The sequence below is a fragment of the Myotis yumanensis genome, unplaced genomic scaffold (genome assembly GCF_028538775.1).
Source record: "Myotis yumanensis isolate MYYU_CA2020_CCGP unplaced genomic scaffold, mMyoYum1.0.hap1 SCAF_2, whole genome shotgun sequence".
NCBI classification, from domain to species: domain Eukaryota; kingdom Metazoa; phylum Chordata; class Mammalia; order Chiroptera; family Vespertilionidae; genus Myotis; species Myotis yumanensis.
The window spans coordinates 152,309,962-152,334,022 of NW_027223753.1; the positions used below are offsets into that span (position 1 = coordinate 152,309,962).

At 44.6% G+C, this 24,061-nt stretch overlaps 1 protein-coding gene across 6 annotated transcripts in view; it reads right to left on the bottom strand.

Annotated features, from left to right (window-relative positions):
- The window catches only part of ZBTB20 (zinc finger and BTB domain containing 20), an 862,593-nt gene that overhangs the window by 25,556 nt on the left and 812,976 nt on the right, over window positions 1–24,061 (bottom strand). For 5 of the 6 annotated variants that reach the window (XM_070406230.1, XM_070406231.1, XM_070406233.1 and 2 more), the window contains one exon: window positions 10,014–11,618. In XM_070406230.1, coding sequence (XP_070262331.1) covers window positions 10,014–11,618 — 1,605 coding nt within the window. Of the gene's footprint in view, window positions 1–10,013; window positions 11,619–16,448; window positions 16,520–24,061 lie in introns of all 6 variants that reach the window. The other variant, XM_070406235.1, reaches the window with a different exon arrangement.

The following is a 24,061-nucleotide window of genomic DNA, read 5'->3' on the forward strand; positions in this document are numbered from 1 at the left end:
CTGGGGATGTGCCCGAAACCAAGATACATGCCCTTGACCGGAATCGAACCCGGGACCTTTCAGTCTGCAGGCCGATGTTCTATCCACTGAGCCAAACCAGTCAGGGCTAAAGGTAATATTTTAACATCTGGACAATGCATCAAGGTAGGGAATCTATGTCTTAAATTTTAGTTATCTTCAATTAAAATTTGCACCTCTGTGTTTCCATTTCCCCCCATTATGCGTCATAGTAATAATGGCGATGAAAACACTCACCATGTATTGGGTGCTTAACATGTGCCAGACTCAGTGTTGGTGCTTTACGCTCATGATCTGTTTTATGAAAGTTTATCCTACCAGACAGCTTCTTCATTGTGTTTGTAAGCATAAAAGGATATGTTTCAAAGCACACGATCGTAAGAAATGGCTGTTTTGTTCAGGAATTACTCCACAAATTTCTTAATTTCATGGACCTTTGCACTCTTTTTCCTTTACTTATTCACAAACATTTTGGCCTGCTGCCTGCTCTTCTCAACTCTCTTCTGATTGCCTTTCCCATTTTCTTAATGTTGGGACAGAATGATCCATAGGACCACAGGGTTAGAAGAGAAACATTTGTTTCACTTTTAGACTAAAATGAGGGAATTTCAGGAAGCCTCATTCCTAAATGAAGAGTTCTGCCTCAGCATGGTATTTATTTACATAGATACATTTTTTTGAAATGAGAGACTCTAGGGGGGAGAGTCATGCCTGTTATTTTTAGTTGAAATGTTTCTGTCAGCTGTAAACACGTTTGGAACTCCCGCTGGTCTTTGCCTTCCTGGAGCTCTCGGGACACTTTCTAGAGGCCATGACAGGCCAGCCAACTATCTTTAAAACATGTCCACCTGTCACCTTTAATGGGGCACACGCCTTCTTAGGTTCCAGATGGCATTTGGCTGCCAGGAAGTTAAAATTTTGTCTATGTTATAGAGCTCTCACTCCATGAAACTTTTACCTTCTAGTGCGTTTTTCCTCCAGGCAAGGGCACTGGTGAAGGCTTCTTACTTTCACACCCTTCTCATCTGCCTTTAAGTTGTTTCCTCACAGTTGTCAGCTTTCCTTTCATAGCACAGATCTGTATGTAGTTTGCATGCACTGAGTGTTGTTTTGGCAGTTAGTTACCTGTGCAACCCTGGGCTTTCCCAGTGTCTTCATCTCTCTGGGTGTGTGTCCCTTCTGAAAGTGAGGAGCGGGACGGAACCTCTGTCACGGTCCTATGCAGATTTGGTGGCCACCGCAGTCCACCACCCCTGAGGACTCATCAGTGTATGACCTGAGCACAACCTGCTTAAATCCCTCAGTGAATCCGCAGTCCTGCATTTTAAATGGGGCAAAGTGCCTGCCACAGAAAATGGTATCACAGTTAATGAGGAGTCATGTTTGCAAAGTAAGCACTTGGGAGCCCCTTGGAGGAAAGGGACTGTCTTACTAAATGGGGTGTATTTTTAGAGTAGTCGGGTATCCACAAATTTCATTTCTATATGTTTGGATTTGAAACAATATCACTCAGTGGAAATGGTAATATTTTTCCTTTCCATTATTTTCCTGCATGTTACTTATAGCAATCCCACAGGGGCTTTCAGCATTGTATATGGCAGGGATGTGGTCTGCTGGCTGTTGCTTTGGGTGGAGAATTGAAGTTAAGATGAGTGGTGGTGGATGGTTTTCCAGGCCAGAAATGGCAAGTCCGATTTGTTAGATTCAAAGCAAAAACAAAACAAAACAAAAAACTTAAAACACCACACCATGAAGTACAAAACAGACACTAGAATTATAATGTGAGGGGGAAGCTCACATAAGCCCCTTAGCTTTAAAATGATCCACTTTGAGGCTAATCAGATGTAGGAGTCAGATATGAATTCAATTTCCTTGGCTGGTGACTCGGGCATGTTACTTAACCTCTCTAAGCCTCAGTTTCCTTATCTGTAATTTGAGAATAATACAGTAAGTACCTGTCTTGTGAAGGTATTTTGAAAATTAAAGAGATAAGGCACTTAGCACAGAGTATGTGACCATTTTAAGAAAAATTCAAATGTTCCCTTTGGCACAAAGGAACTGACGATAAATGAACCCAGTGGAGAAACGGACTGGGTGGTGTGGGGAAGCCAACTCAGGATTTGGAAAACAATGTGTCAGTCAATACTGCACTACGTAATTCAGAGTTAAAGGTATATAGACTATTCTCAGTTACTTATGCTCATGGAGAGAAGTGGTGCCATGAATAAAATGTCAGCAATTAGCACAGACAGAGGATTTCTTATCAAGCAACAACTGAGCTCTGGGGATGGAGAAACCAGACAGCAAGCAGAGGAATTGAGGTTGGGGCGGGGGGAGAGGGGGGAGCGCAGTGTCCTTTATTAGTCTTTACTATTCCAACGATGGGAGGGTGGTGAATGCATAACTTTTCTCTCTTTTTTGATGCATGTTCTCTAAAGATCCACTTTTCAGCTCCTTCTCATGCACCAGCACTGACACTTACTTTACCACCACTGGGGAGGGAGTGGAGAGAGAGAGAGAGAGAGAGAGAGAGAGAGAGAGAGAGAGAGACAGAGAGACAGAGAGGAAGAAAGATACTGGTAGGTTAATAGATGCAGAGAGTCTGCCCAAAGTTCAAGTAAAAGATATCCTAATGGGCTCAGCCACCCCAATTCTGAATAGTGACCTCTATATTGGGGGCTCAATAAGAATCCATTTATTCTGCTAATTCTTTCTCATTCTAACTAGGCTTTTCCTGGGCTGCAGAAAGGAAAGTGAATACTTTTCTGAGCACTGTTCCCACCTGTCTCTCTCATTCTCTAGGCTTCCCCATCATCTTCTCTGGCACAGCACCTCCTCAGATAAGCACCGTGAAGGGTCAGAAGACCAAACCTGGGTGCGTGGTGAGAGAGCAGGCATCAGGGAAGGTGGCTACGGGCAAGGAAAGCAGAAGGGTTCCTGAAATTACAGGTCCTCTGAATGGGGAAAGTCAAGATTGGAGCAGAAAATGGGAAAGGTTCAGTGACAACATGGAAAGGTGCTCAGAGGGAATCAGCCCTCACTGACTGCAGAGTCTGCTCTTTACTGAGAAGTCCAGTTGGTGATGGGCCTGCACACCTGAGGTGTAAACTGCCTGCCAGCCTTTCTCTCTAGTTCCGGGGTGCAACCCAGTGCCAGCTTGGTCTACAAAACTCTGCTGGGGGAGGGGCACTGCCTCTTGGGGACACACTGCATTCACAAAACATCAGTGGCTTTAATAATAACTAAAATATTTTGGTGTTAAGCAGAATTTTGAAGATCTCAGGGAATTTCACCCATATTACTTGACTTTTCTTACAACTTTAGGAGTGGGCTAGATATTAACCTTCCCAGAAGATGGTATCTCCATTAGAGAGGTATAGTAACATCCTGAAGGTCACTCAACAAGTCAGTCATAGCTGAGAGTATGATCCCAGCCAGCCCAGGCAATTTCCTGCTCTCTGGATTCTGCTGCAAAATGTATGATGCTGCTATAATACGTAACATAGATGTTCCTAAATGGTTTGATAACCTACATCATTTATAGTTAAGTGCTTTTACATAAATTATGTTATTTGGGTCTCAGAGCAACTATGTAAAGTAACTACTATTAAGATCTGTATCTTATGTGACAGAAATCTGAGGCTCAGATTGATTATGGAATTTACCTAAAGTCACTTAGTCAAAAAGTGGTAAAACTAGCACTTTCTTTTTTTTTAAAAATATATTTTATTGATTTTTTACAGAGAGGAAGGGAGAGGGATAGAGAGTTAGAAACATCGATGAGAGAGAAACATCGATCAGCTGCCTCCTGCACACTCCCCACTGGGGATGTGCCTGCAACCAAGGTACATGCTCTTGACCTGTATCGAACCTGGGACCCTTCAGTCCGCAGGCTGACGCTCTATCCACTGAGCCAAACCGGTTAGGGCAAAAACTAGCGCTTTCTTACTTCAAACTTTATACTCATTCATTATTCCACAGCTTGATATCATTAAAAACCCAACCTCTGTTTGAGAATTATCATTTTGTTATTTTGATTTCACTATTCTTATTCTATTGATGACATTGTTATGTTACTATCCTTGCTATATCTATTTATATCAAGTTCATGCTGAAATTTCGGAGCTTCTTAAAGTAAAAAGATTATCATCTGTGCAGAGGACACTAATGGGCTAAAAACCACTGAATGGGCTATTGATAAAATAATTCTGAAAAAGACCCAAACATCTACCATTTGTTGGTGAAGAAAACATAAGTGGGAACACAGCCACAATATATTCCCTAGCAAATAAAAATGAAAAAGGAGAAAAGAAAAAGAAATTCAAGCCTTGCTGAGAAAATAATGCATTCATGTATACGTTCCTTAAATTAAATTCTTCTGGACATTTCTGAACATTCACTCACTTACTCAACAAATATTTTTTTAAGCAACTACATACGCTAACCTATATTCATTATAGATTTTAAAGTGAAAAGTCTTAAGGTTAGGTTTTAAAAGAAAGTTCTACCTGGATAGCATTGCCAGATAAAATACATGACACCCAGTAAAAGCTGAATTTCTGATAAACAATGATTTTTTAGTCTGTCACAAATATTGTATGAGACATACTTAGACTAAAAAATACTTACTGTTTATCCAAAATTCAAATTTCACTGGGTATCCTGTATTTTTTGTTGTTGCTGAGTTTGATAACCCTAGACCTGGTGGTAAATAAATATCTTGAATGACATCTTGGTCAGCCTTATTATATGTGCAATTTGTTATATAGAGCAGTAAGAACAAAAAGAACATGATATATGAAACATGTTCATATCCACAAAGATAACAATATATAAATGAGCAAAGCATTTTTGCATTATTTCTATGGAGGTATGTAACAGAGTAAGTAAACTACTCTAGAAATAGACCACTTTTCCTTTTGGAAGTGATTTAGACATCATCAGAGAAGAATTTGATTCATTCATTGATCAATAGCTGTTGAATGTTTATTGTCTACTAGAGGCCTGATGTACGAAATTCATGCAGGAGTAGGCCCTCCTTCCCCTGGTTGCCAGCACCGGCTTCCCTCTGGCACCCGGGACCCAGGCTTCCCTAGCAACCCTGGCCTCGTCTGGAAGGCGTCCAGTCTAATTAGCATATTACACTTTTATTATTATAGATAAGGTATTATGCTGAGTATATTTGAAGTATAATATATATATATGTATATATATATATCTTTATATATCTTTTACAGATATATAATTATATATAAAGTTGTTTCTGTTCTCACAGAGTTTACATTCTAATGGGAAGGTGTAAAGACACCCACATAATGGAAAAATAGGTCAGCCTGTTACGTGACAGAAGGAGTACTTGTGCCACGGTACTTGGGCAGTTTGAGAAACTTAGCTCACCTCTTATATGAGAGATACTTGCTTCCATAATGAAGTCCAGCTGCTCTCCATAACTCCATGTTACTTTTTCCAAACACATGGATTCTTATGAGTGGTATTTTAGAGAACAATGCTGTGTAACAAAAGCATCCAGATGCCATCCTCCTGATCACCTATAGACCATCTAGGGAAGTGATTCTGAACTTGTGAAGAAGGGCTCATTAAAACATATTCTGGGCCCCATTCCCAGAAGTTCTGATGCAGATCTGGGTTGGACCCGAGAACTTGCATGCAGCTGGCATGGGCTCACACTTCCAGAACCAAAGTTATCCTTGATTTTTCCGTTGCTTGCCTTCCAATCCACACTGACACCTCCATGTCCCCAGTCTTTCCCTCTCATCCCCATTCCTCTGATTTTTGTTTTTTTCTCTTGGGAGGAAGCATAGAGGAGTCCTGCTTTATTCCACGGGAGGATGTTTTGTGTTATCTTTGTTTTTTTCTCTGATTACCCTAACTCTTGGTGTCCTTCCTCACACATTTTATAAAGATGCCTTAAAGTGAACTGAGAAACTCCTAGAAGAGATGAAGTCCTACTATAGTTTGTTTGGCAGAAGAAAGAGCAATTAGGTGAGAGATTTTCTTTTACTCTTAAAATTATCCTTAAGAACTCAGGGAAAAAATGTTCATTGTATGAAGGCAGTTCAAGGGAAACCTAAGGAGTATCACATTGCCTCAGTATTTGAATCCCATGGAGGAAGGAAACACGTTGAGAGCTTATTATTCAGAGGTTGGATACAGTCAAAGAAACTTAATGTCTCCTGGGAGGAGGGGATAAAGTAATAATGATGATAATCTTTTTTTAACATTAAGTAGTACTTTACCTTTCATGAAAAGCTCTCCCATGCATCATACCTTTACAGCTACTCAAATGGCAGGCAAATTATTATTTCCATTTTAAACTCAAAGAAACTGAGGGTTATGAAATTAAGTGGCTTGCGTAAGGCCACAATTAGAGGAACCAAACTCAACCCAAATAATCTAATTCCAGTACAATCATCTTTCACTTATGTCCTTACTCTATGTTTTAGTATTATAATCATTTTGGAATATGCTTTATAACCAGGACTTCCTTGGTTTTCTAAGGTAGAGCTTTGCTCCAGTGTAAATACCATAGACTACTTATTTGTCTCAAACACTTCCTTTCAATGAATATGTGGATCATTAACATACAGCTACACAGAATTTTACTTGGAATCCAATTTCAAAATTGATTTTCTGCAGTTGTTGAAAGCAAGTATCACTTACACTAAACCTTGGAGCTACTGAAATGGAAAGCCAGTTACCATGCATAGCAGTTGTGATGCCAAGGATCCACATTTCTTTTCGTTGAGCTCTGTTAATATTCTTTATTGGCAGGATTCTTTTCGTTAGACTACAGGTAAGAACACAAAATCCATTCCTACTCTTCCAGGTATCCCCAGTACTTCCTAGAGTCTTTCTAGACCAACATTTTGACTTTTTGCTCTAAATTTTTATCATTTCTACTGGGCTTCTGTGAAGTTGAGAGGCCCCACTTTTGTGATGTTTTCCCAAGAAATTTAAGAGAACTTTGTTTTATAATGTGGGCCACAGGGAATCCAGGTCCTGCATTACTTCCATAGACCAGACTGTCTTGCCTTTTGAAAATCTCGACCACTTATTCTTAAACTTTGTTAGTTAGGTTATGGTCTCTTCAGTGAGACAAAGTCTGGATAGATAGATGGTCCTTCCGAACTGACATTCCAAATAATTCTGGGATGAAAGAGAAGAGTGTTGTTTCTTTTAAATGAGGTGCTAGAGTGATATATGTACATTATTAATTGTTCTCAGATGTGGCCAAGCTATACACACCAATACAAACACCTTCATAATTTACTGAGGACTCTCATAATTTACTACATACCCAAAGGCTACACTTTAAGCATTACTTAGATTTGTAAAATGCTTTTACTTATAGCTTTTGAACCTATGATGCATAAATGTGCAAACCCATTGCTGGTTTTCTTATGGGCAAATCTAATTATTTGGGTTAACCACAGAATTCTCTGGTGAATCCATTGGATAAATGTGTTTATGCACCAAAAAGACAATTTCTGGTAGTACACCGAAAATTTTATGTTGCAAATTTAAAGCCTTATTTCAATATGTTATCTACTAGAATGTGTGAATTTCATCTCTGCTAGGTCTACTGGAAGAGATGTACAGGAGAATAGAAATGTTTTTTCAAGACCAGCAAAGTCAAGTTTGGCTAAGAAGAAACTTCCACAAATGGTTTCTTTTTGCCCTTAATCCTTAGTTTTATGGTTTATAAGACAGCTATTTAGAGAAGGAAAGAACATAAACTATGTGAGAGTACTCTGTAAACCATAAATTGCCACATAAATAAAAATATTACTATTTGGTTAATTTACCAAATAATGATGATACCCATACCACATGAAAAATTTCCTTGGTTGATCTCAGGTTATTATCGCATTCACATTTATCCCAAGTAAACATCATGACTCACCGCTACCTGATTTTCTTCCTAAATTCAGCAGAGAATCAGTATGTTCTTTAAGAGGTGTGAAAACTGTCACCTTTAAAAACAACTCATTTGCATAAAGGTACATACATGACGTCCTGACTTAAGTTGAACTGCAAAGAAGGAAAAGTTCACCTTAATGTTCTAGTGTAGCTGCTCCCTTCCTTGTTGTGCACCTTGTCTCAATGTCTGTTGCTCTGGCTATTCTTGCTAGTGGATCTGAGAAACAAGGTTGCTTTGAGGAGCTAATTTGATTGCATGTATTGTATGTAATTCAACATGTAACTTTCCCCTGGCAACGTTTTTGTCATTTAACAGGGATATTCTGAAAACAGAGGTTTACCAGAAGAGTGACTCTCATAATCAGAATTTCAAAAATAGTGATCATTGTTGGAAAAGGTATTTTTTAGGGATAAGAGACTCTATGAGAAATCTTATCACACATGTGGTCCCTAATATGAAAGATATTCATGGTTCTTGCTTCTATGTCTGTCCCATTATGGAGCTAGGAAAGAGCACTAGCTGGGAGGCCATATCTTAGCTCTAGAACAGTGGTTCTCAACCTTCCTAATGCCGCAACCCTTTAATACAGTTCATGTTGTGGTGACCCCCAATTTCATTGTTACAAATTGAACATAATTAAAGCATAGTGATTAATCACAAAAACAATATGTAATTATATATGTGTTTTCCGATGGTCTTAGGCGACCCTTGTGAAAGGGTCGTTCGACCCCCAAAGGGGTCACGACCCACAGGTTGAGAACCGCTGCTCTAGAATCAGAATCCAGGGAAGAAATACCATCTTGTCCAACTACTCACCTGATGATTGAATCGCTTCTACAACATCCTTAGAAAATGATCATTCATTCTCTCCTTGAACACCTCTAATTATAGGAACTCACTCCCTCTGGAGGCTGTCTATCCCATCTTAGAGCGGCTCTGACTGTCAACAGTCATTTTATTTTGTGGAAAGAATCTCCTCATTGTTTCCAGTCATTGGTCCAGTTCTACCTCTGGCCCCAAACAAAACAAGCTTACTCTTTCCTCCCTCCCAATCATTTACATAAACTTAATAGTGCTAACAACAGCTATCACTTACAGAGTGCTTATGTGTTAGGAATTATTTTTAATAACTTCATTACAGATTAATTCATTTAACCCTAAAAACAGCACTAAATTAAAGATCTATCACTACTGTTGCCATTATATTGACAAGGACACTGGAGTATAGAAAGGTTAAGTAATTTTCCCAGGGTGACAAAGTTCAGTAGACACTAAATCTAAATTCAAACCGAAGCAATCTGGCTCCAGAGTTCCAGCTTAACTACTACATTATGCTGTCCCTGAAGCTGGACTGAGGATGGCTTATATGGTGCTCTGAGTCTTCTTTTCTGCAGTCTGAGCATCCCAGGTCCCTTCAACTGTGATTCATATGCTAAGGCTTTGAGTCCCTAGTCACACTCCTCTGAATTAGTCTATTGTTCTTTTAAAAGGTAGTACCCAGAACAGACTGTGGTCTCTAGATGTTGAAATGGAGAATAAGCAATAGAAAATAGAGTGAGTCTATCACTCCTCTTCATTTCAGGGACCACAAATGCAGCTTAAGCTTGCATCAACCTTGCTGTGGCCTCTTCAAGTAAATGGTTCATATAGAACTTACTGCAGACTAAAACCCTCATTCCTGCTCTACCTAATGACTTTTGTCTGTAAAATGAGGTTATTGCAGTATAGGATCTCCAAGGACTTTTCCAGTTATAAGCATCTTGAGTCAAAGTTCAGTGTATTTAAAGGATGTTGTGCCTGTAAATTCTTTATCAGGCTTTTCCCCATTTGGCCTTTCTCTGAAAGGGTTTCTGTGTTTGTCTTTTGGTGGCAGGATGCTTTGTTTCTATGATGGGGGCACAGTTGGGACTTCTATAGGATGGCTTATAGTGGCGTCTCCTTAAAAATCTGAAATGTGACTCCAAACCTTCCCTTCTACCTGCTGTCCTGCCCCTCCCTTCCCACTGTCCCCTCACACCCACCCACTGCCAGGTTTCTGGGGGCCTGCACTCACCTGTGTGGACAAACATGTGCTTGACGTAGTTCTGTTTGGCGGTGAAAGTCTTGTTGCAGAGAGTGCACTCGTAAGGCTTTTTTTCGCCCTGCCCACTGGCTGTGCTGTGGCCTGCAGATGGGGCCAGGGGCTGTGGCGCTGGCAGCTGTGCAGTAAAGGTGGACAGGCCGGGCTGGGACACTGTCACAAACTGGGTCTGCTGACCTGTCAAGGGTTGTGGCAGGCTGAAGAGGAAAGGCTTGGGGCCGCTGCCTGCGGGCTGGGTAGTGAAGAGGGCCGGCAGATAGGTGTTGCCGGCTGTGCCAATGACCTGTGTGTTGCTGGTCAAGGTCAGAGGCATCCTCAAATTGCTGGTGAGGGTTTCTGTCTGGCGTAAGTAGAGCTGGGTACCTGGCAATGGCTGCCCGATGGACGTGTTGACCGAAGGCTGCTGCAGGACGCTCTTGTCGGAGCTGTTGCTGACAGTGATGACAGTGTTGTCCATCTCCGCCTCATTGCTTCTTTCTGGAGAGGAGGCGCCTGTCTCTAGCTGGTGTGGCTGCGCACTGCCCTCTGCAGTGGCTTCCGAAGCCTGCTCAGGTTGGGCGGGCTCAGCCTGGCCATCCCGCGCCACCCCAGGCCCGAACTGCTGCTCCACGGAGTCGGGCTCGGTGCCTATGGAGGAGCTGACGCCCGAGTCGAAGCTTTCACCCTTGGGCTCACTCTCGGTGCCCTCGGCCTGGTCAGTGTCTTCCGTGCATTCCTCGGACTCATTGCGTTCCAGGATCTGCACCCTTTGCTGCCCATAGTAGTCGTAATCGTCCTCCATCTCCTGCTTGATGTGGATATTGCCGACCAGGGTCTGGATGCGCACGGGCCGGGGCTGCTTGCGGCAGTGCGTGGTCTCGGGGGTGGTGGACAGGTAGCGCTCCATCTGCTGCGAGCGCTCATGGATGCGCGTGATCCAGCTGGGGTCTTCCATGTGGTGGTCGCGGGGCAGGCCGAGCGCGGTCTCGTGGTGGCTGACCACCGCGCCGCTGTAGAAGGAGCGCTCGCCGCTGCCGTTCTGCATGGAGCACGCGTAGAGCGCCGAGTAGATCCTGTCCACGCTGTGCTGAGAGTGACTCTGCAGGTAGCCAGACTCCGTGTCGCTGCTCTGACCCGATGTGCCTGACTCAGGCGTGCCCCGCGGTGTGTCCTGGCCTGAGTCCTGGATCCCCGGGAACACATCGCCCACATTCTGGGACACGATGCGTGTGCACTCATCGATGACTGTTTTGATCTGCAGGATGCTGGCGGCCGTGAGGATCTGCAGGGCTTCTGACTGCGAGACGCGCAGCACGCCGCTGTACATGAAGTCAATGAGCTTTTGCACCGACTGCACCGACACCACGGACGGGATCTCGATGTCGCTGTAGCCCAGCAGCAGCTTGTCCTGGAAGAAGGGGCTGCCGGCGGCCAGCACGCAGCGGTGTGCGCGCAGCATGCTCCCGTGGATGCGCACCGTCACGTCACAGAAGTGGCCACGGTTGCGCTGCTCGTTGAGGGTCTCGAGCACGGAATTGCTGAAGTTGTGAAGGTTGATGCTGTGAATGCGCTCGGTCATCCCCTTGCAACTGATGTCACCTGCGCGGCAAGACAGACACAAAACAGAGCGTGGGTCAGAGCTAGCTGCTCAGGTGGGAAATGCTCATGGCTCCTAGAAGCACCCCCTTGGCAGACACAAAAGGGCTCTGTGGGAGATGGACAGGATTTGCACAGAGATCACGCTTCAGGTATGATGTCCTATGGGAAGAAGTCCTTGAATTGTGCCCCAACAGTGTCCCAGCTATTTTGGGGTATTGAATCAAACTAAGAACTGGAAGACTTATTCTCAAGGAACAGTACTACGTTGGACAGGCCTAAGTCCATGTCCTTTGGGAAAGCTTATATTTTCCCCAACTTATCAAAGTTCCTTATTTTATTCATAAACTACAATAATAGTCATAGTAAAAAATAAATGTCCTTGCTGTTAATTTATGTGGCATATTCCCCAAACCCACACCATGTATACAAAGATTCTTGGAAAAGTCAACCCAGACTAAGATGTTCACCCAACAGCTGCTACCACATTTTCCAAGAGAGGGATGAGTTATAGAATGCAACCTGCCAGCTGCAGGGGCATTTGCTTTCTGTATCTACAGAACATTCTACCGATGACATTTTTCTTGTCATCTCTGACAGTCAGAACTTTCTAGGCCGGCTGTATACCATGTGATGGTTTTCTGAATTTTTGGAGGCTTAATGAGGAAGGAATGTTGAAAAGGTCAGAGATGGCAACATTGATCTGGGAGACTGGCATACTGATCATATTTACATTCCAACTGGGCACTGTGAGAGTGAAAGGAACACTGTTAATAAGTTGGGACAGCAGGACTAAACCAGGAGTGGGATGTCTGAACACCCTAGGTAACTGGGTACTCCATGTACTTGCTAGAAGGAAATACCAAACACTCTTGGTCGGAAGGCAACGGTCAGCTCTGCAGAGGCAGTGGACAGCCTGACTCATCACCATCTTTATGCCCCAGGCTGTGCAGGTGAGGAATAATGTTAGTGACATTTGCTTCACAGATTGAGAAAGAAAACAGGTGCCTATAACGATCAGTCTTAGGGCTTCCTTCTTTTTCTCTCACCTCTCAAATGGCTCTAAAGAATCCCTCTCTCTAAACCACTCTTCAGTGAGATTTCCCATTCTTGCTTCCTGACTGAATAGACAGCTTGAGAGAGACCATGTAGGTGGGCTTTCAAAACCAGGTGGCGCAAGTACTACTGACTGTAGGCCTGTTACACAGCTCCCTGTGTCTTGTTGGACAGAACCCCAGAGGTAATGGCCTGCAGACAGCTCCTTGGGGTCTTTCCCCTCTGCCTTAGGAGAAAGGACTTGCATAGGGAAGTCTGAGCTCAGCTAGAGGTTCTATGTTGCTTTACTCAATCTCCTCACGTTGTCCTCGCTCAGTCGTGGGACCACATCTTTTTATATAGCCATTCATTTTTTTGGTTCCCATTTTTACATTTAGTCAGTTTCACCTATATCCACTTAATGTAATAAATGCCTACAGGCTCTTTGTTCACTCTCAGTGATATGACTTGCATAAGTTTTTACAGAAGAGAATTGCTTCTGTTTCAACTTCCTAAAGTTCTTTCCTAAAATAGTTCATTAGGATACTGTTATTATTTTTTTTCACTCATGTAAAACAAATTTTCTTTGCCAGATTAAAGAATCATGGTGAATCCTCTATAATTGTTAATACAAAATGTGGCCCCAAAGGGGGGCCCCAATAACCCAGGAAGGAATATTAAGGAGAAAAATCAGCAGACCAAACTCCATACTCTTTCTGAGACCCCCCCCCCCCCCATGTATTTGTAGCATGATAATAATAAGAGAAAACTTTTATTTACTTTTTTTTTTAACCAGTAGAGCTTACCTTGTGTCAAATCCTATCTACTGGTCTAACTACTATATGTATATTATTTTATTTAATCTTCAGAACAACCCTATGATGTAGGTAATATTATTAGTTCCATTTTTCAGATGATGAAAGCAGGCCAGAGAAATTAAGAAATTTGCTCAACTGGTGCTAAACCATTTGTAGAAGACCTGCTTCTGGGTCAGGGTTTTGTACGTAGCAGAGCAGCTCCCTCGCTGCGATCTATTGAAAGTCAGCCCTTGACACAAGGGTTTGTAAAAATGAACAAAACAGAAAAAATAGAAATTTGCTCAAGGTCAAACAGGCAGTTGGTGGTAGAGCTGGATTTGAGTCCAGGCAGAATGGTTCTAGAGTTCATACTCTTATCTCCTTAACTATTTTTGCATGCTTTGCCCCTGAATGAAGTCTGGCCCTTTGATATCCACTGCTGCTATAAAGCTGTGTGAAAAGGTTTGTCTAGCATGCCCTCCAGCTACTTCTATACATGTCCGTGAATTAGCATGACATTCATCTTTGTTGAAATCTTGGGACTCCAACAGAGCCTCAGTTATCTAATAAAGAACATATATTTAAGTTTATAAATGGAAAAATGCAAGAGGTGAAACAACTTGTCTTGGCACTAATATGTAGAGTTTTCTAAATACAATGTTAACATCACCAAGGTCTCTTTCATTTAAGTAAAACCATAACCACTAAAACTAGTTGAGTCCCTGATAAAATCACTATCTCTGAGGGAAGTATCGAACAGCTCCCAGTAGAATGCAACAGTCAGCTACATGGAGGCTGTGGGCAGCCTGGCCCATTGCTATATTAAAAACTTGGATTGCCCAAAGATCAAGGGCTGTCCTAGTTCTCAGTACAAAGAAGAAGAAACAGACACTGAAAGGGATGAAGAAAGTTACGTTAGAGATGGAAATGGTTAACAGCAAAAACTATCATTATATCACACACACACACACACACACACACACACACAGAGTCTCATGAGGAAAATTCAAATTGCTTGTTTGGCTTTAGTGGTTGAGTCTATCTAAACAATCAGGTAACACTGTAGAGGTGATCACACACACACATATCTGTTAAATGGTCTGAGTTCAGATTATTGCAATAATGGTGTCACCAACTTCATTAAAAACCACAGAGACAAACTCAAACCTGCACTCATATACAACCTGACAAGCCTCTTTGGGTTTTTACAGAAAACCTTTCTAAACATCTCTCGAGTGCACAGTCCTGCATGGCAGTGAGCAGCCATGAAGGGCTGAGTGGGTTTGCTGAAATGGGAACAGATGCGATGGGGGACCCTGCCTCTCCATTCAAGCGCGTCTCGTTCCTCCAGCACACAATGCTGAAGCAATTCCTTTCCCAGGCTTTCTTTTCTTTTTTAACATTAGTACAGTGGGAAAAAGTTTCTGCCACAGCAAAGCAATGTCCAGGCTTTTGTGAAACATGTCCTTTTCATCCAATGGGCAAAATAACGTATAGATTCTAATGGAATAAATCTGAAATACTCTACTGTAGAAGATTTGTCCCCATTGAAAACAAATCTTGATTAGATGATTATTCAGGGACTGTATAGGGAGGAATGGTGTGAAAATGCTGACTCCATTCTTTCCTAGATTGGCACTGAATAGGCATTTGGGCTATTCAAAAAAAAAAAAAAAAAAAAAGAAAAAGAAAAAAGAAAAAAAATCTCTCACTCTACAAAACCATACAACTTTACAAAGATGATGCGTAGTTGGGGAAGGCCACCCCACCTAAAACCCCCACAGTGGTATGAACACAGAAATGATGGCAGTGAATAAAAATAGTTCTTGAGTGTTTTAAAATACTAACCTGTCTCCTTTTCACGGGAGTACGCATACAGAGGCAGCCTGTGATGGCATTCACTAGAAACACACGAGGAATTCTACTCTGAAAGTGATCATGCATTCTAAGTTACTATGTTCCTTGGGTGAGCACAGTATGGACGGGGCTGAAACAGGAGTGAACACAAAAGGGAATGCCTGCTTGTGCTGAAATAGGTGACAGAGGGCCCAGCTCTCTGTTTTGTAGGAACCCAGCTGCTCTGTCCCTTAAGCTGCGGGGGTCCGGGATAGGACTTAGCATGAGAATAAAAAGCAGCCAGTGCACAAGGGAAAATGAACAAGAAAGGAAACAGCAGGCAATACACTCTCTTTTAATTAGGTGTGAAATCCAGTGCTTCCTCCATCCGGATATGTAAAATGAGAATAGTGCCAGAGATGCTGTAGAGGGAGATGGGAATCTGAAGTCTCTGTGACTTGGGAGGAAACACCAGCCCTCAAATTAAAACCAATAGGAATTTCGGTTAACAGCCCTAAGTCCAAAGGGCCAAAAAGCCCTTGAGCTTTCAATCTGGGCCGCCAGGTTCACGTGAGGAAAGTGGGTCAGTACATGAAATAGGGCCAGGGTGGCCAGGCCTCCACAACTCAGCCTCTGCCTTCACACTCTTTTCCACCTTGTACCTCGATACCTTTATGATGAAGCTGTTCTTTCCTAGATGAGCTGATAAGTGATGATCTTAAGCCATCACATGTTGGTCACACCAGGAAAGAGCCATTCCTCTCTGGATAACACAGGGATGCACGTGGTGAATCAGGTCCTTTACTCCCTAAAGCAACATCTGTTGCCCTGCCAGGGGCGGGACTTCAGTGTCTACTTCACCTAAATTCCGAGGGAGACTAGCTGAGGCCTTGTGCTACAGGAGGATAGCGGTTGCTAGCGCAGTTTCCACCATCTAGAGCAGATGGCCCTCTCCGTCTCAATGGCTTCTTCACACTCTTTGGAGGGAGGGTGGCTGGCGATACTGGGGAAATCACTTTGTGAATGGAAGGCAACAGGCAGAGCAAGACCTCATTTCCTACCCTGGCTCCATACACCTCGCATACGGCAGGTGCCATTGCCCCTGTGAGTGAACCATGGGAGGGTTATCAGCCTGTGGGAAGGAGCGCAGCCCTGCTTTACTTACCCATTCCTGAGTGGAAAGGGGATGCTTTGGGCCAGCTGCCAGGGGCTGTTCTCCTCTATCTTCCAGATTATCTAGGCCCAGGGTACAAGAACCATTAGAGATCATCATGGTTTTGTGTGCTTTCTTTTAAATAATCGGTAACAGAATTCTTCTCATAAAACATAAATAAATTGTTCAACCTTCAGAAATTTAACTTTCAAACATATTTTCAGAAATATACCACCTATGAAAGTTGAGGATAGCCCATATATAATTTTGTAGGCATGACTTCTTAGGTTAGCTGGATAGAGATATTAACTTGTTTAAAGTGTTTACAACACCATTATATCTATGATCTCAATACTGTATTTAAGTATGTCTTTCATATTACTTAAAATGTCATTCATACATGTAACATTTCTGGAACACACTTTAAGTATTCATAAGTCCTTAAGATGTATACAAGGCTTTCGGGGGTGCATCTACATTTTTTTCATGAATGGACATGTTCCTACTTTCATAGGAATAAGGTCAGTGGCTTTTATTAGAATCTCAAACAAGTCTGTGTTCTCCCAAGTTAAGACCCATGGATTGAGAGGTTCAATTCTCTCTTTAAGCAGCTCTTAAAAACTTTCAATAATTAAAGCCTTTGTAACTAATGCAACCTTCACCACTGTATCTGATGCATCAGGTCTGTTGAGCTGATGTTTCCCATTTCCTTCAAGTTGAGCTGATGTTATTTTATATGATAAGCTCAACAACCTTAGCCAAACTGACAGAAGTTATTACCTTTCAGAAGAGAATGATTTAAAAATAAATATGAGACTGAAAGAGAAGAGAGAAAAAAAGAGAAGGCGAATGTAGATAATACTAACCCTAGCTGAGACAGAGTGGAATATAATAGAGCCACATAGTTTTATGATTGCTGAAGCCAACTATTATATAGCAAAACTTGGTTTGAATCATGATTTTATCAGAGTGGATCCCCTTTGACAGTTAACACAAATCCAGAGAAGAACTACGAAACAATGTTTAACTTTTTTTATTGTAAAAATAAGATTTTATGGTATATGTTGAATAAAAAATAAATACAAACTTAATATGTAATTCAAATATAGCCAACAAGATAGAGTTCATCTGCAAGCTCTGTTGTACTTCAAACAGGCCACTTGCTCATACTTTTCTCTCTCCCTTCCTTGCCTTTCTTTCTATCCTTTCTCCCTTCCTCTCTTTCCCTCTTTTCTTCTATTAAACCATTAGGTTTCACTAAGCTTCATATATGGGCAACAAGAGGCCAAAATGGTGAAGCTGGACAACATGCCTCATGTTTTTAGGCTCATCTCCAAAACGGGACTGCTCCTCCTTTCCTGCTTTCATTCTACCCAAAGGTAAAAGCCTTAAACTTTGTCTGAAGGATGGGGCTAGACTGACATTACCAGTGGGATCCAAAGGAAGAAGTAATTCTAGGGAAGTCTTTTTCACTGGGCTCTGAAGGCTCAGTGCCCTTCAGGTAGCCCAGGTCTTTGGTTTGCCTTATTTCAAATGAGGTCTGCTGTTATTTCTCGGAGGGGACTAAGAAATGCCTGACCATATGTCTAACATTGCAAATACAACTGACGGGTGAAGTTGTTTTTGGGGTCACTTGAATTTTCAGCCATTAATAACGGAAACATTCACTGATGGACTCACAGTGGAAGAAATTCATCCTTAAGCACCTTTGGTATTTGAAATGTACATTAATCAATCAATTTCTCCCAGACCTCAGTGCCCAGGTGAAGCTCATTCTACTTTTATCTTTCTGGACCCTGTGAATATCATAACAAACTTAGAATAAAAATTTAGGCCAATTTCATTGGACTTCATGATATGCTTTTCTATGTAAAATTTACCCCTTATTCTTACTCTGGTGACTCCCTGAGACCTGGTCCCACCCAACTCTGTAGCGATTCCCCTCAGTGAGACAGAGGGCTGCTGGAAACCAAGCTGTACTCTTAAAGGGTCCACACAGAGACTCAATCGCTCACAGACACTCACCCTGAGCTCCAGCGAAGGGACAGCAGCTCAAAAGGCATCAGAGTTGTGTAGGTAGAAAATGAATTGTGTGGCTTCAGGATGAGGGATGCCATTATCCCTATGTTGATCCCTCCCCTCATACAGCGCAGGGGCAGATGAGGGCCAAATCTGAATCAGCATTAACCTGGTGAAAACTGCCCACACCACTCTGGTGATTCCCTGAGGCCAAGTTCCACCCAATTCACATATTGCCCTGGCTCTTTTAGGGGTTGTGCCTCACAGGCAGCTACAAGCCTTCTTAACAACTCCCCAAGGTCTGCGGGCTCAGGCAGGTGGTGGCTGCCCTCAGTGTGCACTGTGCCTTTTGCCAAATGGCCCGAGGCCTGGCTTTGAGTTGCAGCGTGACCTCTCCCATGCACCTCCAGGCCCAACACATGCAGCTGTCAACTATGGATCACTCAGTAACTTCTACTAGGTGGCCTTGGGTCAGGCACGGGCAGTGGCTGACCTTAGTCTGCACTGGAACACTTCCCAAGAGGCCACAAAACCAACAACCCGGTGGCCAGCCTCAGACCACAAAAAAGCACCACCCAAATAGCTCCACAAATGATATACCCAAAGAGTGATCTCAGAAGGCACCAAATCCCTGCTGTTAATCTTGCTCCATGGGGTCAGCTCATGCTATGGTTGTGGCTAGTCCTCACAGTCAATCTGAGGGTCAATCCCATTCACTGGTGCTTAAGCAGCAATGAAAGCTAAATTACAACAGGAGGGCACACAAAATCTACACAAGGGATACTCTTAGAGTACCAAGCTCCTGTGACCAAGGAGACTATGCCACTGGGCCCCACAGGACACCTACTACATAAAGCCACCTGGCCAAGACCTGAAGATGTAGCAGGTCCAACTAATAAATAGAAACAAACATGCAACGTCAGCCAAAATGAGGAGACAAAGAAATGTGTCCCAAATGGAAACTCCCCAAAAAGAACTATACCAAATGGAAGCAAGCAAATTACCAGATAGAAAAACATTGGTTATAGGATGCTCAATGAACTTAGGAGAAGAATAGACCAATAAATAGGAGACATAAAAAGAGATGTAGAAACCATTAAAAAGTCAGAAATTAAGAATACAATAACTGAAATAAAGATCATACTAAAAGGAATCAAGAGCAGATTAGATGAAACAGAGGATTGAATCAGCAATTTGGGAGGCAAGGTAGCAGAAAACATGCAATCCAAACAGCAAAAACCAAACAAACATGAAGATATTTTAAGGGACCTCTGGGACAACATCAAGCATAACGACATTCATATATAGGAGTAACAGAAAGAGATGAAGAGAGAGCAAGGAATTGAAAACCTACTTAATGAAAATATGACTGAAAAGTTACTTAATCTTGGGTGAAGGAAATACACACAGAAGTCCAGGAAGAGCCAAACAAGATGATCCCAAAGAGGCCCACACAAAGAAACATCATAATTAAAACACCAAGGTTAAAGACAAAGAGAATACTAAAAATGGCAAGAGAAAAGCAGTTAGTTACCTACTAGGGAGTTTCCATAAGACTTTCAGCTGATTTCTCATCAGAAACTTTGCATGCCAGAGAGATTTGCACAAAGTATTCAAAGTGATAAAAAGCAAGGACCTACAACCAAGATTACTTTACTCAGCAAGGCTATCATTTAAAATCAAAGGAAAGATAAAGCGCTTCCCAGACAAGAAGAAGCTGAAGAAATTCATTACCACCAAACCAGTATTACAAGAAATGTTAAAGAAACTATTTTTAAGAAGAAGAAGAAATGAAAAAACAAACAAACCCATAAATATGGGTAACAGTTGAAAATAACAACATACCTATCAATAATCACTTGAAATGTAAATGGATTAAGTGCACCAATCAAAAGATATAGGGTGGCTGAGTGAATAAGAAAGCAAGACCTATACATATGCTGTCTACAAGAGACCCATTTCAGATGGAAAGACACACCAAGACTGAAAATGAAAGGATAAAAAAATATTTCATGCAAGTGGAAGCAAAAAGCAAAAGAGCTGGGGTAGAAATAATTACATCAGAGAAAATAACTTTAAAACAAAGGCTATAATAAGAGACAAAGAAAAACACTACATGATGATAAAAGGATTAATCCAACAAGAGGCTATAACTCTTCTAAACATTTACCCACCCAGTGTAGGAATGAACACACACACACACACACACACACACACACACACACACACACACTAGGGGCCCAGTGCACAAACTCGTGCACCTTGAAAGGAATTGTGGGCTGCGAGGCTGCAGTAGGCACAGGGGCAGGTCTTGGCCCATCCTCTGCACCCCCGCCTGACCCCTCCCACTGCGGCCCCCAGTCCCCTATCTGAGGTCCCCTGTCTGCTGGCAGCCCCGCTCCCATTGCTGCCACTTGCACACGCTGACGGCGCAGAATGATTGGGGGCTGGCGCCAGCAGTGAGTGCAAGTGGCAGTTTGCCCCAATTGCCCCTCAGGAGCAGCGAGAGGTGGAGAAGCCCTTAGGGACGATCATGGCTGGCAGCTGCCGCTCACACCCACTGATGGCACCGAGTGATTGGGACTGGAACCAGGTACCAGCAGCAGGTGTGAGCAGTGGCTCCAGCGCCAGCTGCAGGTGCGAGCGAGGCTGGCGCTGGCAGCAGTTGCAAGCACCGGGCGGGACTGCGACGTGCAGGAGCAAAAAATTTTCAGTAACCACTAGAGGCTTGCCCCAATGACAGCGACCAGCGCACCATCTTGGTTTGGCACACCCGCTCACCTGCTCCACCATCCCACCGCGGCCAGTGCCCACCATGTTCCGCACATGCCCCCTGGTGGTCAGCGCACATCATAGCGACCAGTTGTTTGGTTGTTCTACCGTTCAGTCTATTTGCATATTAGCCTTTTATTATATACTAGAGGCCCAGTGCACAAAATTTGTGCATGGGGGTGTGTGTCTGTCCCTCAGCCCAGTCTGCACCTTCTCCAATCTGGGACCCCTTGAGGGATGTCCAATGATGGACATAAAGGGATGGACATAAAGGGACTGGCACCTGCAGCTGGCGTTGGAGCCACTGCTCACACCTGCTGCTGGTACCTGGTTCCAGTCCCAATCACTCGGTGCCATCAGTGGGTGTGAGCGGCAGCTGCCAGCCATGATCGTCCCTGAGGGCTTCTCCACCTCCCGCTGCTCCTGAGGGGCAATCGGGGCAAGCTGCCACTTGCACTCACTGCTGGCGCCAGTCCCTTTATGTCCATCCCTTTATGTCCATCCTTTATGAGAGGGGCAGTCGGACATCCCTCTCACAATCCAGGACTACTGGCTCCCAACCGCTCACCTGTCTGGCTGCCTGATTGTCCCTAATCACTTCTGCCTGCCAGCCTGATCGATGCCTAACTGCTCCCCTGCTGGCCCGATTGCCCCTAACTGCCCTCTCTTGGAGGTCTGGTCTCCCCCAACTGCCCTCCCCTGCAGGCCTGGTCACCCCTAACTGCCCTCCCCTGCAGGCCTGATTGCCCCCTACTGCCCTCCCCTGCTGGCCATCTTGTGGCGGCCATCTGGTGTCCACATGGGGGCGGCCATCTTTGACCACATGGGGCGGCCATCTTGTGTGTTGGAATGATGGTTAATTTGCATATTACCCCTTTACTATATAGGTTACTAGAGGCCCAGCATGCGATTGAAATCACGCAAGGAGGCACCCAGCAGGGAGCCAGGACCCGTGCCTTACCCACATAGCACTGGTCGCAGCATTGTCTTGCTCCCAACCGCTCACCTGTCTGGCTGCCTGATTGCCCCTAACCATTTCTGCCTGCCAGCCTGCACGGCTGCTTGGAGCACGCCCCTGCCACCACGTTGTGTCCGCTGGGGTGGAGGCAGGTGCTCCTGTGTGTTGTGTCTCCGCTCCGGCCCGCCCCCTCCCTGCAGCTGCTGGGGTGGGTGTGGCACGCAGTCCCCTCCTGCCCATCTGCACATGCAGCTCCTCCTGCGCAGTCGTGATGCTTGGCTAATTAGCATATTCCCTGTTTATATAGATAGATAATATTGATGGACATAAAGGGAGAGAGTGATAGTAATCCTATCTAATAATAGAGAAACATGGTAATTAACCATAACTTCACTACCCTTCCCATTGGTTAATCAGCGAGATATGCAAATTAACTGCCAACCAAGATGGCGGCCGGCAGCCAGGCAGCTGAAGCGAACAGGAGGCTTGCTTTCTCCAGTGATGGAGGAAGCCAAGGTTCCCTGCCTGCCGCTGCCGGCCTCTGAGCTGCAACTCTAAGAAACAATGTTGCAATTATAGAAGCGAAACCATCCCCAGAAACCTGCTTTCAGCCAGCTGGGATCTCAGAGCTGGAGTTGCAACAGTGTTACAATTATAGAACCCAAACAAACCCAGATCAGCAGCCGAGGTCTCAGAGCTGGAGCCAAGCCTCAGAGCTAAAGCCAGCTCTCAGTTCCAGTGACAGCCATAGAAGGTAAATAAATCCCAGAATAAAAAAAAAGAAAAAAAGGAGAGGTTGGGAGCTTCAGTCGCCCGCCAGCCTGTAAACGGCCCACAGTCCCTCACCCAGACTGGCCAGGCACCCCAGTGGGGACCCCCACCCTGAAAGGGATGTGACCAGCTGAAAACAGCCATCATCACCTCATCCAGGCTGGCCAGGCACCCAAGCGGGACCCCCACCCTGATCTGGGACACCCTTCAGGGCAAACCAGCCGGCCCCGATCCGTGCACCAGGCCTCTATCCTATATAGTAAAAGGGTAATATGCCTCCCAGCACCGGGATCAGCGGAGCCACAAGGCCTCCTGAACCTGGGATCAGTGGAGCCGCGAGGCCTGCCGGCCTGGGATCAGCAGAGCCTCCCAGCACCGGGATCAGCGGAGTCGTGAGGCCTCCTGGCACCAGGATCAGTGGAGCAGCGAGGCCTCACTGCCCCGGTGTCAAGCGGAGCCGCAAGGCCTCCCAGCACTGGGATCAGCGGAGCAGCGAGGCCTCACTGCCCCGGTGTCAAGCGGAGCCGCATGGCCTCCCAGCACTGGGATCAGCAGAGCCGCTAGGCCTCCTGGCCCCTGGAGCAGCATGACAGGGGGTAGCGCCCAAACCCCCTGATCGCCCTGCAGCTCTGTGTGTGACAGGGGGCGGGGCCACAACTCCCTGATCCGCCCTGCTCTGTGTGTGACAGGGGGCGGTACCCCAACTCCCCTATTGGCCCTACTCTGTGCGTGACAGGGGGGAGCTCCCCAACCCCCTGATCGGCCCTGCTCTGTGCGTGACAGGGGGTGGTGCCGCAACCTCCCCATTGACCCTGCCTTGAGTGTGACGAGGGCGGTGCCCCAACCCCCCAATCGGCCCTACCCTGAGCGTGACTGAGGGTGGCATCACAACCTCCCGATCCGCCCTGCTCTGTGCATGACAGGGGGTGGCGCCCCAACTCCCCAATCGGCCCTGCTCTGAGCCCGACCAGGGGCTGCACCTAGGGATTAGGCCTGCCCTCTGCCACCCGGGAGCGGACCTAAGCCAGCAGGTCGTTATCTCCTGAGGGGTCCCAGACTATGAGAGGGCACAAGTGGGGCTGAGGGACACCCCCCCTGCCAGTGC